The sequence below is a fragment of the Girardinichthys multiradiatus genome, chromosome 9 (assembly GCF_021462225.1).
Source record: "Girardinichthys multiradiatus isolate DD_20200921_A chromosome 9, DD_fGirMul_XY1, whole genome shotgun sequence".
NCBI lineage: Eukaryota > Metazoa > Chordata > Actinopteri > Cyprinodontiformes > Goodeidae > Girardinichthys > Girardinichthys multiradiatus.
In genome coordinates, this window is record NC_061802.1 from 48,461,393 (window position 1) to 48,482,648 (window position 21,256).

Below are 21,256 nucleotides of genomic sequence, written 5' to 3' on the forward strand. Positions count from 1 at the left end.
AGCTCCTCCCGGATGGCCGAGCTCCTCACCCTATCTCTAAGGGAGTGCCCGGCCACCCTACGGAGGAAGCTCATTTCAGCCGCTTGTATCCGTGATCTCGTTCTTTCGGTCATGACCCAAAGTTCATGGCCATAGGTGAGGGTAGGAACGTAGACCGACCGGTAAATTGAGAGCTTTGCTTTTCGGCTCAGCTCTCTCTTCACCACAATGGACCGGCACAGCGCCCCCATTACTGTGGCAGCTGCACCGATCCGTCTGTCGATCTCCCGCTCCATTCTTCCCTCACTCGTGAACAAGACCCCGAGATACTTAAACTCCTCCACTTGAGGCAGGAACTCCCCTCCAACCTGAAGAGGACAAGCCACCCTTTTCCGGTCGAGTACCATGGCCTCGGACTTGGAGGAGCTGATCCTCATCCCGGCCGCTTCACACTCGGCTGCGAACCGCCACAGCGCATGCTGTAGGTCTTGGCTAGAGGGGGCCAGCAGGACCACGTCATCCGCAAAAAGAAGAGACGAAATCCACTGGTCCCCAAACCAGACCCCCTCCGGCCCTTGGCTGCGTCTAGAAATCCTGTCCATAAAAGTTATGAACAGGACCGGCGACAAAGGGCAGCCCTGCCGGCAGACTGGGGTGGTGGTCCCCCTTTATAAGAAGGGGGACCGGAGGGTGTGTTCCAACTACAGGGGGATCACACTCCTCAGCCTCCCTGGTAAGGCCTACGCCAGGGTATTGGAGAGGAGAGTCCGACCGATAGTCGAACCTCGGCTTCAGGAGGAACAGTGTGGTTTTCGTCCCAGCCGTGGAACACTGGACCAGCTCTATACCCTCTACAGGGTGCTCGAGGGTTCATGGGAGTTTGCCCAACCGGTTCACATGTGTTTTGTGGACCTGGAGAAGGCATTCGACTGTGTCCCTCGTGATGCCCTGTGGGGGGTGCTCCAGGAGTATGGAATCGGGGGCCCTTTATTAGGGGCCATCCGGTCCCTGTACGAGCGGAGCAGGAGTTTGGTCCGCATTGCCGGCACTAAGTCGGACCTGTTCCCAGTGCATGTTGTGTTAATTCTAAGTGTGTTAAGGAATAAATGTTATTCTACTGCAAAATACAATATACTACTTGTGGGTCCCTTGTGCTATATTAGACACCTTTAAACTTGGTAATCAAAATGAATGATGCAGTTCATTTTTATTTAATTTGAATTATCTCTGAAACAGTGATGAAGGAACAGGAAACGTTGATTACTACATTATAAAACCTGCTCCCTAAAACTTCCTTTTACTTGTTTTGCACCAAGTGCACTTCATGCAATATGCTTGATATCATATTACAATTGTTGCAACGGTAATACAGGATACTTATATCAAGTACTGCCATTGATATATAGGCTTTTCATTGTTGTGCTATTTTAAAAGTATCCCAAACCCCACCCCTCCCAAACACACACTAGCCTGCTCATTAAAAGCTTCCACAGCAATGAAAGGTGTGTGTTGTGCTCACATTGTAACATCATTAGCGACATTAGGACAAGAAAGATGTACCTGAAATTCCTGTAAAAAAAGTAGATCATCATTAGCTTTGAGTCTCTCTACATGGTCCGCCAAGTCACCAATAGATATAGGAGGATGTTCCCTCATCCCTGAAAAGACAGGTAGAGATGATCACAGTCTCACAGAACTACAGTGAAAATGAATGTTGAAATTAACATGTTGGGGCCGTCAACACCAAGAACAATTATTGAACAATTTATTTTCTTCCATAGGTCAGTTGTTTAATTTTTTGTGAATGTCTTAGTTTTGGGGTTCTTTTTTCTTTTTTTAAATTACTGATTTTTTTCATATAAATGTAAATATTTACTAATGTCTGCCTTGAAGATCACTGTATTTACTGTTTCTTCCTACTTTGATTTTTTACAGTGTTTATATGCTTTTAGATTCTTATTATCCTTGGAGATTGATGTACCCTCCCTTTGTCCAAGCTATTGAGTAAAATGGTTTAATTGACTAAAACAATCAAAGGCCACAGGAACATTTTACATATTCACGGATTTAGAGTTTTACCTTGTCTCATTTTGTCCATCACTTGTTTTCTGTTAAATTTAAATATATTATTTTCGAAGCAGGGCTTCTTGTTTAGATTGTTACCCTCATAGTTCATGATGTAAAACTGACTTCCCTGCTGATAGTGACTGTGGTGTTCCAGTTTCCAGAAGTAATGAATTGTTCCTAAACATCCTACTTAGTTTAAGCTTTCTTCTAACGGTGACAGTTCAAATGATTTTCTTGATCTTGGTGTAGTAGTGACATTAAAAAAAAATTGTAATTGCTAACAATTGTTTGAAATGGTGATCTTGAATCCTGCAGTTGTTTTGATGTTGTTTATTGGTCAATATAATGAATCAAATTTAATACATTAGTATATTATTGACAAGTTAATTTAGTTCAGAATCTCCATCACTAATGGAAATACATTCTATAGATTCGTTACACACAGACTGATATTTTTAGCATTTATTTGTTAATTACTGCAGCTCTCCAGCATAGACAGGATAGACATAACATCTACAAGCTTTGGTTCCAGTTAACCTACATTTGTCTTCATGAAGCTCAGTGTGACATCTGTTTTACATAGCACTACCAGTCATTTGCACCTAAAGTGCACCTTCTTAAAAAGATGACAATCTTTAATGTGGGTTGGTGATGTGTGAATGCTGATAAAATCAGACCATTGTTACAGCCACCCTGCAGCCCTGAAAGGACTAATTTATTAGACTGAACTTTCTTTACCTTCATCAGAACGGTTCACTTTTGGAGTAGAGGAGGAATTCAGCAGCAAAAGTAATCTGTTTATCAGACAAAGGACGCCGGGACACATCACTTTGACCATGCTGCCGCTCTATTGCCCCTTTTCTACTGGCTCGATTTGGCCCTACTCAACTACACTCGGTTTGTATTGCGAGCGCTTTCATTACTGTTTTTTCGTTTCCAGTACCTACTTTTTTGGTCCTAGATCCTGCTCCAACCGGGGCTGAGTTGGGACTACATGTGATGTGAACAGACTGGTGTTCATTAATTGGCCATTGGACCAGGAGAAATTAGAAGGTTTTTGATGAGATAGTGCAGGGAAACATTAATAACACTCAAGAGCATCTACTGCAATGCTAAGGACAACAATGGCTGGAGTGGGTCAAACCAAAATATAATTTTATTTTATTATTTAGTATTTCTTTAATTTACAAATTATAAACCATGCCTGAAGGCTGAAAAAAAAAAGAAAAAGGGCACCATGTCAGCTCTCTGAATTACAGGCAGGTGGGGCGTTGTATTTCATCACATCCAAAACAAGATGATCACACATAAAATCAGCCGATCAGACGCACAAACATTTCCCCCAAAACACTCAAAAACAAAACCACCATGAAACAAAGTGTTTGAATCTGAAAATTATTGAAAGTCCTTATGCGAACCAGTGTCTGCAGGAGTAGGGAGCAGGCAGAGAGCAACTGCCCGTAATCAGACTGCCAACATCGGATCAAACAGGAGGAAGACGCAGGTGAATCTGCTGAGCACGAATATCCAACCAGACAAAAACTTCCTCATTAAGCCAAAAATTGTAACTTCTTTAAACAAACTTTGGAGCTACACCAGTCCAGACAGCAGCGTCTCTCCTCTCTGCTGATCTTCCCAACCCCCCTCACATCAGAATGCCTGAGCCTTATTTATAAGTTCTGGCTGGGCTGTGTTCTAGATGTTCTAGAATTATCCCAGTGGATCATTTTATACATGAAAAAAACATATATAAGACATTCTGGCATATACAATAATACAAACATTATTTGGATTTTTTTTTAATTTACATTTTTATTTTCAATTATTTTATAATTTTTATGATTTCACACGGATTACCTTCATGTTGTCAGGATCTGCCATTTTGGGTTTTGTGTTTCTTTACTTTTTCAGTTAGGTGTTTCTGTCCTTTTGGTTTAATAGTTATGCTTATTTATTCCTACTGTTATCCTGATGTTTTAGTTTTGTCTACGCTTCTGCCCCTTAGTTTTAGTAGTTCCTCCTTCCCTCGTCCATAGGTCTCTTTGGTTATTGTTACTCATTTGTTTATTGCTTAGAATTGTTTCTCCCTCGGGTTTATTATTATTAGTACAGTTCTCTTGGTCTATTCCTTATGGTTATTTCCCTTCTTTGGTTTTATATAGTTTTAATTTCTCGCTTAGTATTCTTGTGCTTGTTGACTTTTAGTTGTTTCCATGTCCTTAGATTAAGTTCCTTCTAGAGTTACTATTTATGTTAGCTTATGTTCTGTTTAGTTTCACATTCCCTGCTTTGCCCAGTTAGTGTTTCCCTTCAGATCTGTTTCCCTGAGTTTGTTGTTTAGTATAGTCTCTCCATGTTTAGCTTTCTCCGTTTCCCTGTCGTCATAGTAATCTAATTCCCTCTGTTGGACCACTTGTTGCTGAATATTGGACTACTTGCACAAACACCAGGCCTCCTGGTGCTTTTGGCCATTTTGTATCCAGGACATGGCGGCTGATATGACATGCCCCAAGTCTGACGTCACAGGGCGCTATATATGGAGGCCTCCATGTTGAAAACCCCACTTTCAGCTGGAAATCTTGACACGTTTACCACGCAACTGGAGCATCCTCTGGAGAAGAAGAGATCCCACGTGGAGTCTTCATTTATTTCTCTCTCTCTCGTTGGCCAACGAACAATTCATAACTGAGGTCTCTGGACTAGGAAGGCCAGAAATTTCACTTTGCCGATCGAAGACGTGCGTTTTAACACGTAACTAAAACACGGAGAAACACAGATCCTATTTTTTCCTTTTCGCCAAGAAGACCAAAGGACGTGACTGGAGTGTAACTGCGGACATGCACAACGCTTCAACATCACCCCCACCCCACAGAACGTTTGGGAATTAGGGGATATTTTGACTAGGTTGTGCTAAGTTCTACTGCAAAGGATAACATTATCTTTCAGAGGTGTTTGTTGTGGATGCAAGGTGAAAGTTGGTTTAACTTGTGGAAAAGTTAAAGTTAATTTCCAGTCGCCAGCCTGCTGCTGCAGCTGTAAAAACCAGAGCTGATAGGCAGCAGACCTGCCCCAGTGTCCGCTGGGCGTAATTACAGTTGTGACCAACATTCTCCCAGTCAGGTAGAGAACAACACCTACATCTGGTGGCCATTTAATAGATTACAGATTGCAGCTGGATTTCCCAAACCGCAGACCTGCACTTACTACCATCTGCTGGTCACTAGTGAGAATTGCATTTCCTACTTTGATTTTAATCACTCAATACATTAACACAGGCAGATAATTCCATCACCTATGATCAAAAGGGCATAACTTAAGTTGAAAGTTGAAGTTACAGATCATTCATTACCACTTTTGGATAAAATTTAAGCATTTTTGCTGGGTTTTATTGTGTGAAGCATGTTTTGATCTGACTCATAAAACTAACTTAGTTGTCTAACAGGAAGGTAGGTGATCCATATTAGAAGAGTACTAACACTTATTTGAAGCTAAGAACAGCATTGAATGTTTTAGTTTCGTTTTGCCATTTTAAAACTTTTATTTTGAATTTGGTTTTGGGTTATTTCAAAATTCTTTCCCTTCTTCCCCTTTTTGTGTGTTTACTTGATTACCCCCATTAAAGCATAGACTTGGGTAAGCCACAGTTTGAACGGTCAAACCTGTTTGCCCATTTTAAGCAAACCCATACACCTGGAAGATACAGGTATGAATCAGGCAGTGAGCTGAATAGCTTAGCCTGTTGTGTGCGGCTAATTAATTTTAGCAATCCTTTAATCACTGAACAGCTTAGCCTGTTGCATTGCTGCTAATTTCTTTTAGTGGTGGTTCATAAATAAACAGTTTGTGTGTTTGCATTGTGCATTTTGGGCCAAAGATGGAGGGAACATCCCAGACTGCAGCTGGAGATGTGTGTATGGTGGAGGACCCCATAGGAATGCAGGCACAAGAGGTGATTGGGTCAGCGATTCTGTTGTCCCCAGAGGAGCATAAAGGTCTCAATGAGTATGGCATTGAGCAATGTGAAGCCAGGATTCAGGAGTTGCTCCAACTCATTAAAAACCCACCGAAGGACAGACGGGTCTCAGATGTGTTAGGACAGCTCACTCTGTTGTATCAGCGAAGGTTAATGTTGGAAGTTGACCAGCGCGTTAAACTGCAGTTCGAGCTGAATGATACTTTGCAGACAGTGGATGTCCTTAGAGGTGAGATAACAGAAGTTGGAAATAGATTGGAAGCAATAGAGGGTAGCCATGCCACCCCTCCCCCCCTGGAAGAATGGGGGGACGGACCGAAACCCACCTCACAGGTTGAAACCTTTGGAGGTGAGCCACACCTGCGAAACCCTGAGAGAACCTGCATGTCAGATCTGGAAGATGTAGAAGCTGCTCTCCAGAGATTACCTTTCCAGGATCATAGGGTTCCCCATACATCCACCGAGGCAAGAACAGGTGTAAGTAGTCAGAATAGGTTCAGTGGTGCGGTGCCCCACCCCACTGCAATCAGCAGCCATGAACGGTACCTAGCTGGGGACCCAGCAGGTGTAAATAGTTCACGGTTCAGATGCGAGCAGCCGTCAAACGTGACTCGCAGTACTGTCCTCTACGATCCCTCACCTCCGCCAAGGCGACAGGAGTGCCGCCCCTGGGATTCAGGTGGTTCCTACCGCCCTCAACCGCTGCCCGAGTCCGGGAAGCACAGGGCCCACCGTTATACCGGGAGCAGCCTCCACTGCCTCCTCCGAGGATGAGGCGTGATGCACTGATATCCCCTGAGTGCAGCCGGAGTGAACTCTCCAATGATGACTCAGATGGGCCGGGACCGATCCCTGAGAGTGGATTGCGCACCCGCCAGCTTGAGTCCCTTGCCAAAGACATAGAGCGTTTCGACCCTAATAATGCAGAATCAAACATTGATGATTATCTTAGGGAAGTGGAACGCTGTCTTCTAGATTTGTACTGCCCATCAGCACGGGAGAAACTGAAGTTCATCTGGAAGACAACATCCAGGAGCGTCCATGTTTTCATGGAGAGCCTGACACCCGCAGTCCGAGACCGTTATTCAACCCTTTGCGAAGCTTTAAGGGAAGAATATTCTGTGTACACGGACCGGGCCTCCGCCACACTTGGTGCTTTCACTATCCAGCAGAAGAAAAGCGAAGCTCCCAGGGAGTATTACGGACGCTTGAGAGCCGTTTACTTCCAAGGACGCAATGCGCCCAGCATTGAGGAGGAACATGCATTTAAATCCTTGTTCCTCCACAACCTTCATGAAAGTGTGCGATACGATGTTACTATGTATTGCAGAACCAAGGCCATGAGCATGCAAGAGATCTGCAAATATGCTCAGATGGCGTGGGAAACACGTGCTCGCCCGACCAAGGGATCAGAGAGCGAGGCTAGAGTTTTACAGGTCCAGACTGAAAGAACCAGCCTTGCATTAGAAGGTCAGGAAATGCCTTCAACCAGAACCCATGTGAAGAACAAGTTCAGGGAACAACGTAGGTTTGGTCAGCTGGACTGGGGGGGTGGTACTGAATACCAACAACAGTCAAAGTTGCCGGACCACTTCCGGTCGAACAGACGACCTGACCATCACGTGAAGCCTAATGATAAACCTGATGGAAAAGGGTGGAACTGACATGCAGAAGCGATTATGGGGAAAGAGATGGAGGAGGCCTTGCGTAAGATGGTGACGGAAGCGGTGCGTCAGGCCACCACGCCCCCACAACCCTTGAAACAGGAAGCCGACCCTCCAGTTAAACCAGACCCAAACTTCCCGTCAGCATGACTAGGCGTGTACCCAGTCTCCACAGCCATCAGACTCTACCTGATCGGATGGGGAGACAAACCTGGGAAACTCCAAGAACCCCTTTGGACCTCTCCAGGAGAAACACCACAAACCATTGCTCCAAGGTTCTTAGGTAAACTGAACCATAATGAAGATATAGGTTACCTATACTATCTCACCAGTATAGGAGGACATGTCAAACTGAGGTTCCATTTTAAAACAGGATCAGAGATCAGCCTCGTTTGAGGAGGTGAGTAGAGCCATGCTCTCCCTCAGTAAACCACTTCAGGCTGAAGTTCGTGATGTAAGTATCACCAGCCGCACCCAAAACCGATCATGCATCACTAGTTGGGTGGAGCTGGACATCACACTCGAAGACACAGCTCTGGTGCACCCCATCTATATGTGCACATTAAACAAAGACCTTTTTCTTGGTGGCCAGGACCGGCTGGCCCCACTCTGACTGCCACCAGAACCAACTCTGGGTCCAGGCGGAGGTGCAAAACCCACTGGGTTTAAGCAGCAAACCACTCTTTGTGGCCAACCAAATCACCAGCTTAGGAGAGCCCGAAGAACTTCTCAGGCCCTCATCAAATCCGGTCATGTGCACCTCTGAGACACAGCTGCACCCAGCCATCCAGGAAACTCCTGCCAGATGCAGTCATGGATTTTTAAAGAACCCAGGTGTGGACACTTATAACCCCAAAGTGGTGGAAGGTGTACACCTGGATACCATGTTCATACCAGAAGTGCTACTAGCATTCTGGCTGGGACATCCATCAACCATTAGAGAGCTGTATGACCATTTGTGCCAAAAACACCCCCTTGTAACTGAGGCACAACACAGCCACACACTCCTTTTAGTAGACGGGCTCCGCCCTCTCCTCAAGACAGCCAGTGTGCAGATTGGCATCAAACAGCTCTCCCATGCTGTGGACATTGTTCCAACAGACCAAAGGGGGTCACGTTATCCGACACCCATTACTCTCCTGTAGGGTGCCATAGGAACTACAAAGCCACACTCCACATCCTCCAACAGATGGCGCGCTGGCCTCCAACGTCTTACGACACCCAGGTCTACATCAAAGGATGTTTAACCTGCTGCCAGTTTCAGCCATCCCAGCCAATCAGTCAACCACCGCTTCAGTGAAGGGGGGTTTCATTACCTTGGTTCCACCTTCAGACCAACTGGGTCGAACCAGCTCCAAAATTAACAGGAGGTAACAAATTCCTCCTAACTGTGACATGCAGCTTCATTAAGTGGGTTGGATGCTTGTCAGAAAAGGTTGACACCATCATCCCAGCTGCTGCACGTTTGCTGAACCAGATGAAGTCCTACATCAAACTCTCCTCCCCAAGAACAGAGCTTGTCTCCATGTCCGGGAAAGGAGAGACTAGTGCGTAGCACCAGTTAAATAGGTGCATGTTTCATGAACGCACACTAACATGCACTAATCACTAACAACTTTCTTCAACAGAAACAGTTAAACATAGAACTACCTTCTAGGACACAGTCTTAAACTGTAAATTGGCACGATATTTTTCCATAACACTCTGCACGCACAGCAGACCTCACAAAAGTGATTAAGAATGATGTAATGGACACACACATTGCCAGAGATTTCATGCAAAATCTTATTAAAGGAGGTTGGTTCATCTGTAGACAGTCCCACCGAGGCACAGATACCCACTGGCCTAGTCCTGCTGAACTTAGTAGAGAAATCCTAAGACCACCACAGCAGACACCTTGCAACCTCCACAAACACACCTGGCTTATAGCCTAAGTACTGCAATTCCTTTATTCTTTTTCTCCCTCTTTTCACATCTAGATAGTTTAGAGACAGGATCATATTAAAACCCATCATCATTTGGAAGAGCTAATGGTTTAAGCCTAAACCTGTTTTAAACATTCGTTTTTTGATTATACACCGCAAACCAGCAGGTTAAGCGTTTACAGGTCAGGATTGATTCCCTCACATTCATTCCCCCACGGTTCATAGCACCGCCTTTGCCAATGACACAGCCAGGTTCCAGTGCCTAGTAGAAGTTGGACGAATAAGCTATGAACCATGATTTATTTTCTTTTATATATATACATATATATGTACGGTATCTTTTATTGCTGTTTCATTTTGTCTCAGGGTTACCAAAGCTGACCAAGGAATGTAATGATGATATGAATGTATTGTCCTGTATTTTCTCATTGAACAATGTAGAAAGGTATGAGTTAGTCAGAGTTTAGTCCTGCCCAGGCTAACCTCTATCCTGCCCAGTCGTAGGTTTTGAGGAACACAGAGACAGTTTTGTTTTGTTCTGCTTCGCCACGGATCACTGATTGGTCAGCAAAGGACAGAATGATCCCGGTAGCTTCAAAGACTGCGATTCATCTCACCCTTTGAACCTAGGGGGGAATGTTGGACCACTTGTTGCTGAATATTGGACTTCTTGCACAGACACCAGGCCTCCTGGTGCTTTCGGCCATTTTGTATCCAGGACATGGCGGCTGATATGACACGCCCCAAGTCTGACGTCACAGGGCACTATATATGGAGGCCTCCATGTTGAAAACCCCGCTTTCAACTGGAAATCTTGACACGGTTACCACGCAACTGGAGCATCCTCTGGAGAAGAAGAGATCCCACGTGGAGTCTTCATTTATTTCTCTCTCTCGTTGGCCAAAGAACAATTCATAACTGAGGTCTCTGGACTAGGAAGGCCAGAAATGTCACTTTGCCGATTGAAGACGTGAGTTTAACACGTAACTAAAACACGGAGTTCGAGGAAACGAACCGTCATCGTGTTTCACCCCTAGTCGACTGCTGATGGTCAGATCCTATTTTTTCCTTTTCGTCAAGAAGACCAAAGGACGGGACTGACCGCTCTCTTGGAGTGTAACCCATTACTATCTGGGAGTCAATGCGGGTGCGTTGTAAGACTGGACTGTTAAAACGACCTCATGGTAAAAATCTCCATTTCCCTTTTGTCTTCCACCTCACTGTTTGCTAGCTTGCCGCCAAAAGTTTTATAAGTCTTTGTCTGTTCAAGAGTTGGGGGGATGTTTTATGAGCCCTGAGTACAGTCGGAGTGGCGCCTCGCCCCCCCCCCCACTCTCCACTCACCCCCACACCCTTTCGTCATATTCTCAATTGTGCCCTAAATACTGGTTGATTCAACACCCACTGCTGTTTTCTTTATTTTTGCTTAGTTAGATGTGTTACCCTTGTTATGTAGAATTTTGCATGTTGAGTGGGTGAAGATTAATAAATATTCACAGAGATAAAGAGAGAGCGTTTTGTGTTCATTGTGTGCGAAAGTGATTCGTCAGTCAAAATAAGGTTAACATTCCACACGTTTCGGCAGAAATGGTCGATTAAACAGTGACATCTCTGCAATAGTTATAAATTATTACGGAGTATTTAACGGTTGTAATTGTCAAAGGCGTTGAGCCGCAATTACAACACCAGAAACATCTCTGGTCTCGATTCATAAATGAGGATTTTGGTTAAGAAGTTGATTTTGTCAGATTATGATTTGTAATTATAATTATTGATCAAGATTAATCAATCAATAATCATAACCCCCAACACCTCAGTTCCCTACACCTGGTCATCACACCTGTCAGTACTCACCCTGATTACCTGCCTCTCCTTCCCATTGTCTCACTATTCACTTCCCTCTGTATAAAAGCTCACCGGATTCACTTGTTCCCTGTCGCCGACAGAGGCAGCGAGTTTCTAACCTCCTGAGCAATTTGGTCAATGAATCAGCAGTTAGGTGCTCTTGGATGAACTTTTAACCTGAATCTGGGTGTAGGATTACCTGCCTCTCCTTCCCATTGTCTCACTATTCACTTCCCTCTGTAGAAAAGCTCACCGGTTTCACTTGTTCCCCATCGCCACGTCCTGCTGTGCCCCTGGTTTGTTCCTGATTCCATGCCAGTTAAGTTTCTGTTCCCGTTCAGCTCCCAGTACATCCTGTTTATTTTGACCTGTTTCTCCGGGCTCATAAGTCTGCACTGTAAATTCTGCTCATCAAACCTTCCAAATAGATATGGATCTTAATCATACCATATGGCTCCAGAGTATCTCCCTGTATCCTGGTCCGACTCCTCAAAGACAATTACTGACAAATGTGACAATGTCACAGAGTAACAATAATAGCAGCACTACACTGACAGCTGAAGGCAGAGCTTCAGCTGCTATAACTCCAGCCATCAGTGGGTAAATGGAAACACGACTGGTACCAAACAAGTAGAGCATAACCGAGTGGGGTGGAGCTGCGCCGCGCCACCTAAAACAAGCCAGCCGAAAAGGGGCAATTGGTGGAGGAGCTGCGTGTCTGGAGGGAAAGATTGCGTTTTCAAAGTGGAAGTACAGGCACTACCTTATTCTCCTTGAGGTAAAAGGCAAAAACGTACATGTGCACTAAATATTAAAGGTTCTGTGTAAGTAGGCTACTTGTCTATGTAGTTCCTTTTAATGCAACTGGCTGGTGAAATCTTAGAAAAAAAATCTAAATTCGTAGACATATTTAAACATTAAAAAGTTACGCAATAGTTACTTTCTTTGTTAACTGGTTACTTTTATAGTGGGGTAACTCAGTTATTATCTCAGTTACATTTTGGCAGAAGTAACTAGTAACTATAACTAATTACTTTTTTAAAGTAACATACCCTACACTGGAGGTGAATAACTGCAAGTACTAGAATATAAAATATACTATTTTTCTCCAGCAATGTTTTACATTTTAAGGGAATGAAGGTATTTTATAAACTGTGTTGCCACAGTTTTTCCTCACAATTCCAATTGATTTTATTTGTCTTACCCCTTAAGGATCAAATAGAGCACTTTGTTTTCCTTGTACATACAAACACATTTTCCTAAGATTGGCTTTTTATGTAAACCTAACTTAGTGGATTGTGAACCCATTATTATAGTCCATTTTTCATGGTTTTAAGCAAACAGCTCTGCAAGAGAAACCACAGTTTCATGTTTCAATTCAATCCAAATCAAATTCCAAAATACCTTATTCATCCCGAAGGGAAATTAAATGTTGTAGCTCACATTCTACAGGTTTTTTCAAAGAGCCATTGTAGATGCTCATGGCTGTGGGCAGGAAGGATCTCCTGTACCCGTCTGTCTTACAGCAGATCTGAAGAAGCCTCTGACTGAAGACACTCTGTTGTTGTACAACCGTCCCATGAAGAGGATGATTAGGGTTCTCGATAATGTCTTTCATTTTATGAAGAATCCTTCTTTGTACAATGTACAATCTCCAGAGGTTCTAGAAAAGTCCCCAGAACAGAGCCCGCTTTCTTTATCAGCTTGTTGAGCTTTTTTAAGTCCCTGGCTCTGATGCTGCTTCCCCAACAGATGATGGCAGAAGGGATCACACTCTCCACAACAGATTTATAGTATTACAGATCAGAAACAGGTGGACCCAAGATTCAGCCAGACACAGAAGTGAAACATTAAAAGGTTTATTCAGCCACAGGAAAACGTCACTCAGGTTAAACTCCACACAGCGTCCGGGAATCACTGAAGCAGAAAGAAGGATTAGTGACTTGTAGTTTCTCCAGATCTTGCAAGGATCAGAAAAGTCACTAACCTGCTTTTGTCTTGGGTTGAACTTGAGTCGAGTTGGGGCTCCACGAAGGGCTTGACCTGAGAGATGTGGAACGTGGGGTGAATCCTCATGGAACTGGGTAATCTCAGCCGTACAGAAACAGGGTTGATGATCTTGGAAATTGGGAAGGGTCCAACAAATTGGGATGCCAACTTCCGGGACTCTACCCTTAACGGTAGGTCTTTGGCGGAGAGCCACACCTGGTACTTAGCGGCAGGGATCCATCTCCGGTTGGCCGTTCTTGACTGAACCAGTGACATTCTGATCATCGACCTCCTGGCCTTTCTCCATATTCTTTGGCACCTTAGGGCAGCTGCTTGGGCGGACGGGACATTAGCCTCTCTCTCCTGAACCGAAAACATGGGTGGCTGGAAACCAAACACAACATGGAAAGGGGACAAACCATTGGCACTTGACTGCAAAGAGTTCATGGCATATTCAACCCAGGGCACATTTTGTGACCACTTGGTCGGGTCTGACTCACATAAAATGCGAAGTTTGGCTTCTACTTCTTGGTCGGCTCTCAGTTTGGCCATCAGACTGAGGATGAAACCCTGAAGAGAGACTAACAGAAATTCCCAACAAAGAACAGAACTCCTTCCAAAAACGTAACACAAACTGGAGTCCTCTATCGGAATCAATGTCATTAGGAATTCCATGGAGCCTGAAAACTTCTCTGGTCAATATCTCACCCATCTCCTTTGCAGATGGAAGCTTCTCCAGGGTCACCCGATTAACCATCTTTGAAAATCTGTCAATTATGGTTAGTAGTACAGAGTGACCATTTGAAACCGGTAAACCTGTCACAAAGTTCATCGCAATGTGCGACCATGGGCGAGGGGGAATGGGCAATGGGTGCAACAACCCCGCAGGGGAGCGACGACAAGGCTTGGCTTGACAACGTTGAGTGCATGCAGAAACATAGTCTTTGACATCCTTCACAAGCGATCCCCACCAAAACTGAGGTTGTACCGTCTGAATAGTTCTGCTGACTCCAGGATGACAAACGAGACGAGAACAATGACAGGACTCCAGTACCTTAGGCACAAGGGGCTCAGGAACAAAACAGCGGTTCGGTGGGAATGATGGTGGGATAGACAGATCTCTAATGGCCTCCTGGACCTCCCTTTCCACCTAAACTCGGGACACAGACAACCTGATGGCCTCGGGAAGGATAAACTCCTCTTCACCCGCAGACTGAGATTCTGCGGGCTCTTGAATCCGGGACAGGGCATCAGGTTTGCCATTTTTACTCCCTGGCCTGTAAGACAGGGAGAAATTAAACCGACCAAAAAACAAGGCCCACCTTGCCTGCCTGGGGTTTAGCCGTTTTGCTGATTTCAGGTACTCTAAATTCTTCTGGTCAGTCCACACCATAAAAGGTCCTTAGTCCCCTCCAGCCAATGCCAACTTGACGGCCAGCAACTCTCTGTCTCCCACGTCGTAATTCCGCTCAGCCTGTGATAGAGTCCTTGAGAAGAAAGCACATGGGTGAACACGATCATTCTCACCTCTCTGGCTTAACACGGCTCCGACCCCAGTGCTTGAGGCATCCACCTCCACGATAAACTGTCTTTCTGGGTCAGGAGACCGTAGCACTGGAGCTGACGTGAAGAGTTCCTTCAACCTGTTGAAGGTCTTCTCTGCGTCCCTATTCCACACAAATATTGTTTTGGAAGAGGTAAGAGCATTCATGGGAGTAGCAACCAGGCTGTAATTTCTAATAAACCTCCTATAAAAGTTTGTGAAGCCCAGAAATCTCTGAAGCTGCTTGCGATCAGTTTGAACAGGCCATTCCAATACGGCCTTTACTTTGGAGGGGTCGACAATCACCTGATCTGGGGAAATGATGAAGCCCAAAAAGGATGTAGTAGTGATGTGAAACGCACATTTCTCTGCCTTGACGAACAACTGGTATTGCAGTAGATGCAGGAGAATAGCTCTGACATGTTTCCTGTGAGTATCCAGATCTTGAGAATAAATTAATATGTCATCAAGATAAACAAACCCGAATTGACCCACCATGTCTCTTAGAACGTCATTAACCAATGACTGAAAAACTGCAGGGGCGTTAGTAAGTCCAAACGGCATGAGTTTGTACTCATAATGACCCGTAGGTGTGTTAAAAGCCGTCTTCCACTCATCTCCTTCTCTGATTCGGACCAGATGATATGCATTCCTCAGATCCAGCTTAGAAAATATCTTGACTCCCTGGATCTGATCAAGAGCTGTATTCATGAGTGGTAAGGGGTATCTGTTGTTGACTGTTATTTCTTTAAGTCCTCTTTAATCAATACATGGCCTCAACGAACCATCCTTCTTCCCCACAAAAAAGAAACCAGCACCTGCTGGAGAAGAAGAAGGTTGAATCTGCCCTGCCTTTAATGCCTCATCTACATATTTCTTCATGGCCCTGTGCTCTGGACCAGATGAGTAAAGCCTGCCTTTGGGGGGTGAGGTGCCAGGAAGCAAATCAATAGCACAATCATATGGTCTGTGGGGTGGCAGAGCTGTGGCCTTGATCTTATTAAATGCTTCCTTTAAATCATGGTATTCTTGAGGTACCTTGGATAAATCCGGGTATGTCTCCTCGACCTCATTCTCCACGCTGACCTCCATAGCAGCAGACAAAAGGCAGGCAGCGGAGCATGACTCAGACCAACCCAGAACTTCTTTTTTTTTCCAGTCAATGTGAGGGTTGTGTTTCTGCAACCAGGAGGCCCCTAGGACAACAGGAAGTTCAGGTGAATTAATGATCATGAAGGTTACTTTCTCTTGATGATTACCTCCAACTGTTAAGGTAATCTCCTCCGTCATGAGGTGTGAATTGTTCATGCTGTGACCATCCAAAGCTAGCACATTACGTGTGTCAGCTGACGGAATGAGTTTTATGCCGTTCTTATTGGCGAATGCTTCATCCATGAATTCAGTGTCTGCTCCTGAATCAATAGACACGGCCCCCTGGAGAGACATGGAAGAGATTTGAAAACAAGCAGGAAACAAGAATGAGGAGGCAGTTAGCTGGCTTCGGCTCAGTAGAGACCTCCCTTCCTCTGCTGAGCCTATCCTTTTAATGGACACCTGAGTGCTAAATGTCCTTTATTTCCACAATAAAAACAGAGCTTGAATCTCCTCCGACGATCTTTCTCCTCAGGGGTAATCTTGGTTCTGCCCAACTGCATGGGCTCACAATCATCATTCTCCTCAGTGAGAGGTGACCGGCTCCTTCTCTCATGCTGGTGTGCAGGACCCAGAGATAATGAGGAACGATCCACCTCATGTCGCTTCTCCCTCCTTCTTTCTGCCAGCCAAATATCAATGCGAGCAGCAAGGTCCTCGAGTTGTTTCAGGGAGGAGGGGTAGTCACGGGTCGCTAACTCATCATTGACGTCTGCGTTCAGTCCTTGCATAAATGCATCCATTTGTGCTGCTTCATTCCAATGGCTATCTGTGGCCAACAAATGAAAATCAGTTATATAGGACGAGACGGGCTGATCACCCTGTTTGAGGGACAGTAAGCCTCTAGTGGCTTCACGACTTGGAAGAACAGAGTTAAAAACTCGAACAAGTTCTTTGGAAAAAACTTCATAAGAGGCACAAGATGCAGACCTGTTCTGCCATTCAGCAGTCCCCCACTGCTTCGCCCTTCCTGCCAGCAGAGATATGACAAAAGCCACCTTGGAGCGTCCAGTGGGAAATGACGGCTGAAGCTCAAAATTAATTTCACGCTGAGTTAGGAAGGCTCAACACGGGTCAGGGTCTCCACTGAACATCTCAGGCGGAGATAGGCGTGGCTCCCTTACCTCTGCTGTTTTCCATGTTACTTGGGCGTGGTTAATCTGTGACGGTGGCGGCCCGGAGACAGGATTGCCTGAACGTAATGTAGAAATTATTTCCTCCAAGCCGGAACCAAGCCAGGAAAGGGTCTCATCAACGTGGGTGCGCCACTGCTGTGCTGGCAATGGGTCCATTGTTGGCCAGATTTTTCTATTACAGATCAGAAACAGGCGGACCCAAGATTCAGGCAGACACAGAACTGAAAGATTAAAAGGTTTATTCAGCCACAGGAAAACGTCACTCAGGTTAAACTCCACACAGCTTCCGGGAATCATTGAAGCAGAAAGAAGGATTAGTGACTTGTAGTTTCTCCAGATCTTGCAAGGATCAGAAAAGTCACTAACCTGCTTTTGTCTTGGGTTGAACTTGAGTCGAGTTGGGGCTCCACGAAGGGCTCGACCTGAGAGACGTGGAACGTGGGGTGAATCCTCATGGAACTGGGTAATCTCAGCCGTACAGAGACAGGGTTGATGATCTTGGAAATCGGGAAGGGTCCAACAAATTGGGGTGCCAACGTCCGGGACTCTACCCTTAACAGTAGGTCTTTGGCGGAGAGCCACATCTGGTACTCTATCAAGACAGCTTTTCAAAACAGTAATCCATGTATTTGTCACATCCAGGTGGGATTACTGTAATGCACTTTATTTTGGGGTTAGTGATGCTTCTATTAGGCGCCTGCGGGTTGCGCAAAATGCTGCAGCACGGCTTTTAACTGAAACAAGAAAATTGGAGCACGTTACCCATTTTAATTTCACTTCATTGGCTACCTGTATATTTCAGGATCTGTTTTAAAGTTATTTAATTTGCTTTTAAACCTCTTTATGGACTGCCCCCCCTTAACCTCTCTGAACTCCTATAACCACATATACCTGCCCACTCCCTAAGGTCTGCTGACCAGCAGCTCCTTAATGTGGGGAAAACTAAATGTAAGCTTAGAGGTGACCGAGCTTTTGCGGTAGCTGCCCCAAAGATGTTGAATGATTTGCCTTTACATGCTAGACAAGCTCTTGAATTGTCACTCTTTGAATTTAAGGATCTTCTTAAAATGCATTTATGCATTTATTTGCTAAAGCCTTTTGCACATCATGAGAGGTTGGCTCTATTTTTACATATTTTACCATATTTTGAGATTTTTAATTAAAACATGTCTATTTTAGCTTGTCTTTTTAATTGATCTGTTTTCTTTTGTTTTATTTTATTTTGTATATTTATTTCACTTTTTGAACCCTTTTTTTTCTAAAGTGCTCCATAAATAAAGATGGTATGGTATGATATGATATGGTACGGTAACATATGCAGGGGAGGGTTTATATGGTAAAAAGGATTTCATGTCCCCAAAAAACAATTAAAACAATCAAACACGCTGTATACCATTAAAATATTGGCTAAACAAACAAAACTATTTCAGTAAAATCACTGGACAATAATTCATTTTTATGTATATAAATGTTCGATTTAAATTCTTTGCAGGACAGTTATGTGACATTAAGTTTCAAAATCGGCAAAGCTATAGTACATAGATTGCCAACTCCTACAACAAACTATTTTTATGTAGACAAAATGACATTCAGGCCTCAATATTGTGGCTGTTTATGATAAACTCTGAACTCTACAAACATATACTCTCAAAAAAAAAGAATACGGTGAATCTCCTAAAAGAATTAAAAGTTCAAGAGAGGTAAACCTCTAATAAATTAATTAACAGACGTATTGGTCTTTTTTATTGTTAATATTGATTGGCCAATTAATGTAAGCTGCAACCGTTGCGAGTTACGTTGAGCAACACAGTAAACAAGCTGTGCACACTCCTACTATGGTGCAGATGCAGCACTGAACAGCTGTCCTGTGTGCGCACCAATGACACATATAGCTATGCCCTCCTGGGCAATAGTCTGTAATCCAATATTTTTATTATAGGCCAAACAGAATATAGTCTTTACCTCACTGGGTCCATCTGGGCCACAAAAATAAAGCATCTGCTTGCAGAACAACTTCAAACTCAGTCTTCTGCATGCACAGTGACACACTCAAAGGCGCCCTGAGCAAATAAGCAGAGAGAGGAAATAATCTTATCAGGGCAGAGGCTGAGATGACAAACCTGCTGTGAATAGCGACAAGAAAGGTTAACTAACTGTAGTAGTCCAGAAAACAGGAGCAGAATAGAACAGAAAGACAAAATCAGCAACTGGATCATTTAAAATTATGCAGCTCAACAACCCCTGCATGTTTCAAGCAACACAGTTTTGTTTGCTTTTCCTCTTGTTCCACTGGGGGCAGTAGCAGCCAGCCAGTAGCACACGCAATTTGCTCATTTAAATAGGGCAGTCTGCACTTTTTTGCACCTGTTATTCATTGCACGCGCAATCTTGAAAATCACATGCAACATACCCACTGATGCACATGCAATCTTTTTTTTTGGTATGCAAGCAATTTAGTGCCCCCTATTTGGGATCTTTGAAGTTTAGGGCCTAAGTACACTCTTTGAAATGAAGAACAACCATACTGCAACTTTGTGTTCTAGGCAAGAGCATACTTGAATACTTGTTTATTGAGAAAGGCCCTAGGAGTTTCCAGAGAGGCTTGCAGTTTTCCCAAATTAATGTTTTGTCACTAGATTTAGTGCCTTTTCAGACCCCCTAATCAACTTTTATCCAAAAGAGCACCTAGTGCCAAATCTAGTGCATTTTTAATACACTGTCAGCCACTTTCTAAGAAAGAAACATGTCGCGTGAATGACATGAATTTGTTACCACATGCAGCAACTGTCAACAACAGGCAATCTAGTGGATCTCACAGTATAGAGTCACAATTGTTAATGAACAAAAAAACATACCCACACACAGAAAGCTTTGCAAAGAACTTTCTTTTCTCTTCCTGCTTTTTCAAATTCTTTGTCAGCTCACAGAATTTCAGTTAATTTTGATGATGGCATGACTTTTTAGTTTTATTCATAATAAAAACGGAACAAAGCAAACACTGTATACAGAAAAATATAACATAAGTAATAATTTAGTGCAATAAACAAAAACAACTATTGAGTCAAAATAAATTGGTGCTGAATGGTTGAAGCTTTTTAATAGGAGATTTCATTTAGGCAAGTTTAAGACAGTCACATTGAATTTTTTACCTTAAGCAGAAACAGAGGACAAAAATAGAGAACAAAAACATAGTTTACACTTTAGATCTCAGACTACAACTTTGGCAACCCTTTGACAGTTTGTGCTCCTACCTGGCTACCCTAAGAAAAAAATTCTAGACATGCCCCTGGCTCAAAGTGGAAAGTCATCATAATTAACAGAAATAAAGGCTTTGAGCCCCCTAATGTGAAGGGGTGTTTTTTTATGGATAGGAACTGAAAAAATAACAATCAGTAGCAACCATAAATTTCTCATTTGCTTAATTCACAAAATCGCAAAAGAAAAAATAAGCTACTGCTTTAACCAGCTGACTTCAGCGTACAGCTGGGAAGGATGTAAAAGAAAATGGCAAACTTTTGATCACAGTAAAACAATGTTGACATAAAATTATATAATCCTAACTCTTGGATATTGGCTTACAATATCGGCAGCCGGCCTCTAACTTTTAAATATCAATTTTGACATAAAAAAACTGTATATGTCAATCTCTAACACTGCAGATAGCATCTTCACAAGATCTTTTGCTTTTGCTCTGAGTTGTTATACACATTTCACACCATAACATGATCATCTTTGAGACACGTAACAAGCCTCCTTCTTTAATCGTTTACTAGGTGGACATTCTCCTTCTGTATTTTCTTGTGCATACTTGTTCAAGCAGATAAATGTAGCATTTCCAGTTACCTGGAAATCGTTTTCAAGACTGAACATGACTTTGGAGGTCTATAATTCTCTTCATGGTATATGGCCTGATTATTTTATTTTCTAATGATGTCACACAACAACTTGTTTGAGGAGTTGCCTTAAAAGATATCAGCAGGCAT

At 43.6% G+C, this 21,256-nt stretch overlaps 1 protein-coding gene across 1 annotated transcript in view; it reads right to left on the reverse strand.

The window, feature by feature from the left end:
* The window catches only part of ptprfa (protein tyrosine phosphatase receptor type Fa), a 351,241-nt gene that overhangs the window by 94,850 nt on the left and 235,135 nt on the right, over nucleotides 1-21,256 (reverse strand). Inside the window, exon 16 of the mRNA XM_047374177.1 lies at nucleotides 1,540-1,637. Coding sequence (XP_047230133.1) covers nucleotides 1,540-1,637 — 98 coding nt within the window. The remainder of the gene's footprint in view (nucleotides 1-1,539; nucleotides 1,638-21,256) is intronic.